Source organism: Brachyhypopomus gauderio, chromosome 13 (genome assembly GCF_052324685.1).
Source record: "Brachyhypopomus gauderio isolate BG-103 chromosome 13, BGAUD_0.2, whole genome shotgun sequence".
Taxonomy (NCBI): Eukaryota; Metazoa; Chordata; class Actinopteri; order Gymnotiformes; family Hypopomidae; genus Brachyhypopomus; species Brachyhypopomus gauderio.
In genome coordinates, this window is record NC_135223.1 from 9,420,415 (window position 1) to 9,429,497 (window position 9,083).

The 9,083-nt window shown below is 42.9% G+C and overlaps 2 protein-coding genes across 5 annotated transcripts; both read left to right on the plus strand.

Annotated features, from left to right (window-relative positions):
- The first annotated feature begins 320 nt into the window (after positions 1 to 320).
- On the plus strand, positions 321 to 3,252 carry cbx3b (chromobox homolog 3b). 4 transcript variants are annotated; one of them, XM_076970712.1, is made up of 5 exons: positions 321 to 541; positions 1,329 to 1,474; positions 1,881 to 2,046; positions 2,168 to 2,325; positions 2,435 to 3,250. In XM_076970712.1, exons 2-5 carry the CDS (start codon positions 1,335 to 1,337, stop codon positions 2,550 to 2,552), a joined length of 582 nt encoding a protein of 193 aa, XP_076826827.1. In that variant the 5' UTR covers positions 321 to 541; positions 1,329 to 1,334; the 3' UTR covers positions 2,553 to 3,250. The 4 variants fall into 4 exon arrangements, with proteins under 4 accessions (XP_076826827.1, XP_076826829.1, XP_076826828.1 ...); XM_076970714.1 differs by having other exon boundaries at positions 530 to 647; positions 2,435 to 3,252; XM_076970713.1 differs by lacking the exon at positions 321 to 541 and adding an exon at positions 712 to 1,027 and having other exon boundaries at positions 2,435 to 3,252.
- A 183-nt stretch (positions 3,253 to 3,435) lies between these two features.
- snx10b (sorting nexin 10b) lies at positions 3,436 to 5,652 on the plus strand. The gene is made up of 4 exons (XM_076970715.1): positions 3,436 to 3,649; positions 3,761 to 3,861; positions 4,122 to 4,223; positions 4,333 to 5,652. Exons 1-4 carry the CDS (start codon positions 3,557 to 3,559, stop codon positions 4,535 to 4,537), a joined length of 501 nt encoding a protein of 166 aa, XP_076826830.1. The 5' UTR covers positions 3,436 to 3,556; the 3' UTR covers positions 4,538 to 5,652.
- Positions 5,653 to 9,083: the final 3,431 nt, after the last annotated feature.

A 9,083-nucleotide genomic window follows, 5' to 3' on the forward strand; every position in this document is an offset into this window, starting at 1 on the left:
TACGTGTACTATGAAAGAAGATACTGTAATATTATCTTGGAAGAGACCACTAAGATAAGGTCAACAAATTATGTGCTTAGGTGACACTACGCACAATGACTCAGTGAACTCAGGAATGACCTGCGTTCATATAAACAGCTTACTTTACTTGTATATTATTCTACAGAGTTCAATGACAGATAAAATTGATTTGTTATTAATTATTTATAGTGAACTACATTTACAGTTGGTCAAATACAGTATCAGAAAACAGGATGAACCGCCGCTTTAAGGACTCCCCCCACCACCCCACCCTCACTTCCGCCGCGGCTCCCTATCGGCCATTTTTAATTTAACTCATTCATGAAAAGTTATGTAAACACAACATGGGCATTAAAGCCATGTCGAAAGCGACTAACGAATCGTAAACACAGCGGGTGTTAACTGTAAAGATACAGATATCGTACATATTGGAACAAAGTGACAGATTGTTTCCGCGCGACTGCAGGACTGTCAGCTGCACTGGGAATTGCCTCTGATTAAAGAGTCGCGCGCCAGTCAGGTGGGCCAGCACAGCTCCACCGATCTGTAACGACGGCCTTGGTTTACCATTGTATTGAAATTAACTATACAAACGTTCACGTTCTTAACGTACTTGTTCTCAACAGGTAATCGTCCTCAGTGTATCCAGTTGTGCACATTAAACCTTGCTTTTTAACAAAATAACTGGACATCTTTTTTGCAGCAAACCATTGTGATTATATTAAAACTACGCACTATCATCTTAGTAAATACTAGAAGCGGTTTAATCTTTACAAAATCTTAAAATATTGCGTTTTCTGTTTGTGTCTTCCCTCTGGGTTGTTGACCCAGAAAGACTGGAATAGTTCTCTATTTATGTTTGCACAACAGGGAAGTATGCGCGCGTGCACAGCCCACCCTTCGCGAGCAGAGTGGACGTGAGCGTCACGTGGTTGAGCTCAGTGTTTTCACTAAACTTCTCACATTTCTCAAACCTTGGGACCACAGTCTGCATTTCATAACCAGTGTCAGTTAATGTCATTGTCGTTCTTTCATGATGAGCAATATTTACCGTAGTTTCACCTCGTAGTCAAAGCTAGAAATTTTCAGTTCAGGCTTCCAATTCGAATATATATAGATTTTAAATGACTGAAATTGTATTGCATTACACATACGGAGATGGTCCTGTGCTCCTTACAATACAAACCTTTTGTCGAGGTATCCAACAGTGCCAAGTAGAACTTGTATCAAAAATCAGAAAAAATATATATATAACCGCGACATTTTTAGCCACTCATGACTCTGTAATAACTTCTGACATGTTTCAGGAAAACATGAGGAAAAAACAGAATGTGAAAAACAGGAAGGCGGAGGAGACTACAGTTGTCCAGGAGTTTGCTGTGGAAAAAATAATTCGGAGAAGAGTCAACAATGGAAAAGTCGAATACTATCTGAAGTGGAAAGGCTTCACAGAGTGAGTGCACAGGAATGTTTGACAGGGTGGCTATTTATACAGATGTTTTCCAAGATGTCGGCCATTTCCAAGATGTCGGCCATTTCCAAGATGTTGGGTAGTTCATTCAACCTCCTGTCAGAGCTGGAAGGGTTTAACTGCCTTGGTATTTCAAACTCAACTCAGAAATCTTGAACAATTTAGTCAATGCTTCTCAATGCCTGTTTTATGTAAATTAAATGCTCTTGTACTTTGGTACTCTTGTACTCAGTACTTTAAAAAGCCTGTGGTCTGGGGTGTGTACTGGTAAAACCATACCCCATGGCTAGAATCTACATTAACATAATTAACACTCCTTCATGAGGTTTGCTCATGGTTTAAAGTATATTGCAAATATGATGCCAGGTGTGCTCCTCTGTCTCCTTAGTGCTGAGAACACCTGGGAACCAGAGGACAATCTTGACTGTCCTGAACTAATTGAGGAGTTCCTCAGGAACTTTGCTGTTTTGAACGAGACTGAAAGGGAGAATGATCCTGGTTCAGAGTCGGTTATCCAGCCCAAGGAAGAACTAACTGAGCTTGACGCTGACACCGTAAGTGTCTACGCCACTGTTAAAACGGACACATTACACGCTTAAGAACTTAGCCAGGTCCCTCTATTCAACAATCTGTTGCACTCTGCTCTTTGCTCTCTTTTTTTTAAACCCTCTGCAGATGGTCCGTCATCATCAGAGTGAGCTGATCGAGCGTGAGACCAGTGGTCCCGGCGACCACGATGTGAAGGCAGGTGGCGAGCAGCCCTCTACCCCAGAGCCAGACCGCATCATCGGCTCCACGGACCGACATGGAGAGCTCATGTTCCTCATCAAATGGTGCCCTCATTGTTTTTTATTTTTTCATGCTGCATTTCAGCGGAATCGCTGAGGGGTTGTACAGGAAAATTAGCCACATGCTCACTGCGTTTTTTTTCTGAGTCTACAGGAAAGATGTGGACGATGTGGCTCTGGTGTCGGCCAGGGAGGCCAGCTCCAGGTGGCCACAGATGGTCATTGGGTTTTATGAGGAGAAACTGACCTGGCACGCAGAAGAGGAACAGTGACAAGAAAAGTGGAAAATGCCTTTCCTGTCAAACAGGCCTCCATGAGAACACGTGTGACTTACCATTGTTGTGAAAATTTGTGAATCCCCATACCACTGTGAAACACCCTAGCACACTGAGCCTGCAGAGGTACGGAAGTTCCTGTAGAGTTGCACTCTAGCTTGATGTTTTGCAAAATTGCTCACAGAAAATTAGACGTAGTGTATACGGTTGGTTTATCAATGCCACATTTTAGCTGTTGTTTTGAAAAGCGCGTTAGTAGTTTGCTGTAGTTGTAATACGACTTAAAAACACTTTAGGGATGACAGCAGATGCTCAGTTCTTGGGCTGATCCAGTCCCAGTAAAGACCTGGAGGAGGAGTCATCATGAGGAGTGGTCACACGTCCCATCTGTGTTTAAACCCCAGTTTTAGCACTTACTCTACTGTGATTAAGACCAGCGATCTGTGAGGTCAGAGCTGTAGCTTTGTTCATTTGCACAAACAATGTAGCCTAAAACCAGTTTTCCTTTGAAAGTAATGTTTAGTGTGTAATGTTTCATGCCAGCTCCATGATGAAGGGCATTTAGCTGCTGCTGTCTTGTTGGCAAAATGTGGCTTATGTTTCATGTTTCATGTTCTGTTAATTGGACAGTTGTGTGGAGTAAATAACTCCCAGCGCTTTAATAAATGTTAACTTACCTCAAAAATGATTTTGTTAGTCTCACTGAATACATAACCGATAATAATTGTAGAATTTTTCCAATTCTATGTGCAATACATCAGATCTTAAATGAAATCCTGTGACATACAGAAAAAAATGTGTGATATAAACACATCCTCAGACATTTTATATCCACGCAAAGGGCAGTATTGTTTTTCCCCTTCTTGATGACACAGCCACTTTGGTTCAGCAAACTTCCCTTTTCAACAGTCCACTTCCCCATGCATTCTTCTTCACACGCATTCGTCCCTGTCTGAGTGAAAGCCGTCTCACAGCACCGCTCTAGCACACCTTGTAGTCCCATGAAGGAGGTTATTAGTGTGTGGGTGCGGGATCCTCGCATACAGAAGGAGGACTTCTGGCACGCTTATATCGATTATGAAATCTGTATACATGTAAGTGTTCCATCTCTACACCTCACAGACCACTACTTTGGGTTAGAGTTGCTACAGGCCGGTTTTACTGGTATGGTGGCAGTGATTGTATGACTCTCGCTCTTTTATTAGACGGACAGTTTGGCTTTCAATAAGAAGAGCTCTTGTGTGCGGCGGAGGTACAGTGAGTTTGTATGGCTGAGGCAGAAGTTGAAGGAAAATGCTTTGCTTCAGTACGTACCCTTTAGATGATTCTCAAGACCATATTAATCTGAATTATAGTTTTTTAAGTTATATTCTTTTAAAGAAAACAAGTATTGTCTTTATAAAATAAATATATGTATTTTTATATGATTATTATTTTCTCTATAAAGTAATCCTGTACACTAGTACCCTAGATTGCCCTAGATCTTATGTATGCCCTATTTAGCATGCTATTTATATGTGGTGTTACTGTGTTAATGAGTAGGGTGTAACATGGTGTGACCTACAGGTTGAATCTACCTGAGCTTCCCCCTAAGAACCCCTTCTTCAGCCTCAACAATGCCCGGCAGATCGCCGCCCGCATGGATGGCCTGAGGCAGTTTCTGGAAGAGTAAGTGTCCTATGTGAACAGGAACTGGTATCAAAACACCCGACCGCCAGCTAGAGAGCTGGCCGCGAACCACCCGCACGTGACTCTCGCTCCCGTGTGTGTCCTGTAGGATCGTGCTCAGTCCTGTGCTGCTGTCGGACAGCTGCCTCCACCTGTTCCTGCAATCCCAGCTGAGCATGAAGAAGATGGAGGCGTGCGCTCAGGGCAGGAGCCACTACACTGTGGCCGAGGCCATCGAGAGTTTCAGTACCAAGGGCCAGCGATTCGGATCGGACACCAACCCTGATGAGCCGGAAGAGACAGATTCGGAGTGACTGGCTCACTTCGTGTTGACTTTTGCTCTCTGTCCTTTGAACTGGGCCACTTATTATCAAGATTCACTTTGTTGGCCCAGAGAAGCTTTAATTCAGGCCGTACATGGAGAAAGGGTGAATGTAGTTGCTAAACCATCATTTGTAAGTGTGCGCTTTTCTAAAGTTGTTCCTCTTTTTGTGTTAAATATTTCATTAAAGTCCTAAATTGCTTAATCTAGCTCAGGGTCACAGGGGAGCTATATCCACTCTATCCTAGCAGCAACCCACCCTGGACATAATATATTTAGTAGTACTGCTCATCAGTACAACTAATCAGATTAAGAATAATTAGATAAAGAACATTACTTAATAGTATTACTTTATACTTGGCTGAATATGTACAAATGTATAAATATATGAATATGATCTTTGTATGAATTTTCTTTTGTTGTTGGAAACACAGACAAGATTTATAGGAAGTAATTGACTGTGTGCTTTACCTACTAGCACAGTCAACACTCGACTGTAATGCTCATATTTAAAGGAGTCATTGCAGAACTCAGTTTGAACTCATAATATATATTATATCAAGGGCTGGACGTAGTAAAGCTCATGACTTAAATGTGTAAAGACCTGATCTACTGATTTTTTAAGATGCTCTGTGTGTTTTTGCCAGCAGATGGCACTTCTACTTTGCTTGGTGTCTTGGTGGAGCCAGACACTGTTGAGAGCTCTGGTGCTGCAGCCTTATCATACTGGACCCACACTGGCACATGAGATATACGAATGTGGGTTTTAACTGGGTAACTATTGAAAGCTTTGATATTTTGAATGACCCGGAATGTAGTTGGGGTGGGGGTATAGGTGATTGGTTGGGGATGTTGTCACAAACCTTTTGTGAATCCTATTTATGAAATGTGAACCAGGGCAATGTGCAGAACCTATATGGTGTCTCTGATGCAACGCTGTATTACGGACCTTTAAGGTCAAAGAAAGACGATCAAAGCCAAACCTGTTCCGCTTCTGTTGTAAGTCTGGCAGCGGGAGAGAGAGAGAGAGCGCGCTGTGTTGTCTCACCCTGTAGCCTCTCCCTCGTTCCTTTCCTGTCCCATTAAAGACTCGTATGCTCATGCTCACCCTGAAGCTTGAGATGTTCCACTAATCGCCGCCCCTGAACACCGGCGCAGCTCGCAGCGTATGTGTGAGGACCATGTCAGCTGCCTGCCACTGCCTCTCTAACGATGGAGGGCATCTTAATAGGCTCCGCTCGCAGTCAGCTGCCTCTTAACAGAGCTGGCAGCTCTGGGATCAAGGAGCTCCCAGTGGAGTGCTACAGGACACACACACACACACTGAGTTTAGTGTGTGTGTGTGTGAGAGTGTGTGTGTGTGTGTGTGTGAGAGAGAGAGAGTGTGCGTATGAGAGGAGGAGAAAGAGAGCATGAAGTGTATGTGTGTGATTTGTCTCCGTACGTAGGTAAATGTGTGTGTGTATTATCAGACAGATGAGCAGGTCTCGCTGCAGGGTGAACAGCCCACCGTGTCGACAGGGCTGGTCCCAGTGCGCTCTGGTGCGTTGGTTAATGTCATTAAGCTGTCATTCTGTCCACCTACCGGCCTGACACAGTCGGCCCCTCCACCGACTTCTTCTCATGCTGGATTAGACATTCAGTGGCCCCGTCAGAGCAGGTGACATTTGAGTCATACTGCAACATACTGCTTGTGCTTTCCCATGGGCTGACTTCTTCTACCGTTCAGTGCAGTTATAACTCACACCGGTGTGAGGACAGAATAACTTTTTTTTTTTTAAGTCCGATGGTTAGTTTACAGGGCACTTTGCATGAGTTAGGACCATTCTCACACTGAAAGATGCTGAGAGCTTGACTCATACTCTTGCTTTTTAGCACCACTACATAACACACCTTTTATTGGATGACCTGAAAACACTGACAGACTCCAGGTTTCTAGAACTGCTAGAATAACAGCTTCAGCTCAAAAAATGGAGTATTCACTTCCTGCTTTCCATTTGGGATTTAAAGCTCCCAGAGATCTCCTACATTTATAAACATCTGAGCACCTCAAAGAAATTCCATATTGTGAATGAAGGCCATCAAGTCGGCACTTATTGAATATTCCAGAGCACAAAAAAGTGGGGAAGTAATTAGTTTTATGGAAGCAATGTTTGGAATTTTTGATTCACCTCAGACCAGTTTTAGAGGCAGTGCAGCAGGACCTCCTGCTGATCTGAATCATAATTACATTTGCTCATTCATTTGCAGTTTTACTCTTTTATGCTCTGTTTAAGTTTCATTAGCCTAAAAATCACCACCATTTTTGTGTCAATAATTTCATCTCTAATTCTTTTATGATCCTTATTTTAATATTTTCTTTTTGACCTCTCTAAAACTAATCCACAGAATCAGACTACAGATGTTCTTTGTGCTCTTTCAATACACAGCTGATTAAGCACCTTCTTACTATAAAATCACAATCATTTATCATCACTTTCTTAATCTACCTCACTTGTATTGTAATTCCATTGCAAGTGATTTTGAATTTAAGTGCAATAAAAGTAATATAAACAAAGTTTTCTATTATTATTATTATTATTATTATTATTATTAATAATAATAATAATAATAAATAATGCTCCACCATGTGTGTGTGTGTGTGTGTGATATTTAGCTACATATTTGAAGTTTCTGGTATTATGAATAAGGAACTCAGTAAATGATCCTCTGGACTAGAATTGTGGACTACTGGACTAGAAGAGTTCTCAGTTCCCTTTTTACAGGTTCACAGCATAAACCACCGTGAACACACAGTCTACACGATGACCAAACCCTCCATCATACTTATGGAGCTACCATTAAGACTACGGCAATTCACTCTTGTTATCCCTGGTAAACCCTAAATATACTTCACCTAATCCAGTATTCAGATGCTAGGGTAATCGCTCACTCAACATTCAAGCTATTTATACCAACAGTACCTTGTTTACACTGGTTGCCTGCTTCATCCTGACAAATTAAATTATAAATTCCTTCTCCTTAATTATTAAAGCACTGCGTAGTGCTTCCTTATCTCACACCCTTACACTCACACACTCCAGCACACACACCCAGTTCCTCCAGTACTGGTCTAATGGTGCTCTGGCCTCTGGAGGAACTGGTGCAGACCATCGGGTGCTATGGGCTAGACACTAAATGCTATTCTGGTCTCTGAAACTAATCCACAGAATCAGACTACAGATGTTCTTTGTGCTCTTTCAATACACAGCTGATTAAGCACCTTCTTACTATAAAATCACATTTATAATCATTTATCATCACTTTCTTAATCTACCTCACCTGTATTTATTATTCCATTGCAAGTGACTTTGAATTGAAATATGATAAACAAAAATTTTATATGAACAAAGGAAGCTTATTATTATTATTATTATTATTGTCCATTAATGTCACTGACATCTCAAGCAGTTTAATAAATATTTTTAGACTATTTTTAAGGTCCTGCATCATTTTTGAAAGCTCCGTGTGTGTGTGTGTGTGTGCAGCAGAGACTACACTGTTCTACGCTATTCTAATGTCATACGTCACAAGCTCTAACATGTCTGACACTTTTGGTACATTAATTAGATTATCATGTCCTCCTGAAGTGATGGTGATATTCATTATAAATTCATAATGAGGAGAAACAAAGGGCCCCTGGTTGCGTGACGGACAGGTAAAGGCACCTTTGGCTCCTCCTCCACTCGCCACGGACCCGCAGGGCAGGACCGTGCTTGCCAAATTGGAAACGGGAGGACTCTCTACTGAAGCTGTCTTATTAATCCTCCCAGGGTCTGTCGACTCGCTCATAAAGCGAGTGTGTGTGTGTGTGCGTGCACTGCTTACATTACCCCTTTCACACACAGCGGTAATGAAGCTGTCACGGCCGCGGCCGCTGTGTGGACAGGGCCGGTATTCAGACGGGAAAGAGCCTTCACCTGCTGATGACAACGGCGTCCAATTAGAGGCCGAGGGCAGAGACCAGGGCGAGTCTCCATGCCACCGCACCATCACCCAGGACAGCGTACGTGGCTGGTGGGCGTCCCGGGGTTCACCGTGGGCCTACACCGTGGCCCATGGCTGACAGGAGCTGCGGTAATGCTTCCCTGCGCTACGGAGGATGTACGGCTACCGCTAGCCGCTACCTGCTGGGGACGGTTGTATCTGTCTCCGAGCCGAGACACACACCCTAGGACACACGTGTATGGACATATGGTTGCAGAAAAGTGCCAAAGGCTGTAATATGGAACGAGGGAATTATTTCCAGTTTGAACATAAAGAGGTATTCTGGTCAGGTGCCAGGACTAACTGGTCATTATGTTTCTTGATAACTAACAGCGTTGCTACAAGCACAAACATTCAAAGTTCAGTGGGGCCGAGAATCTGGTCGCACCTTTAGTTCACAAAATGTCCGTTTCTTCCAAAAGGATTTTGCACTTTGACTCTCGCGGTAGATTTCACAGGACGGCGGCGAACTATCGGATGCTCCGTAATTGCTTGACTTGTCTATAGACAGT

Excerpts from the sequence above, each read along its gene's own strand:
- snx10b (XM_076970715.1), top strand. The coding sequence starts at position 3,557 with ATGAAGGAGGTTATTAGTGTGTGGGTGCGGGATCCTCGCATACAGAAG. Across the intron at positions 3,650-3,760 it reads ATTATGAAATCTGTATACAT|ACGGACAGTTTGGCTTTCAA; the intron begins GTAAGTGTTCCA and ends CTCTTTTATTAG. Across the intron at positions 4,224-4,332 it reads CTGAGGCAGTTTCTGGAAGA|GATCGTGCTCAGTCCTGTGC; the intron begins GTAAGTGTCCTA and ends TGTGTCCTGTAG.
- cbx3b (XM_076970711.1), top strand. The coding sequence starts at position 1,180 with ATGGTCCTGTGCTCCTTACAATACAAACCTTTTGTCGAG. Across the intron at positions 1,219-1,328 it reads AATACAAACCTTTTGTCGAG|GAAAACATGAGGAAAAAACA; the intron begins GTATCCAACAGT and ends GACATGTTTCAG. Across the intron at positions 2,326-2,434 it reads CTCATGTTCCTCATCAAATG|GAAAGATGTGGACGATGTGG; the intron begins GTGCCCTCATTG and ends CTGAGTCTACAG.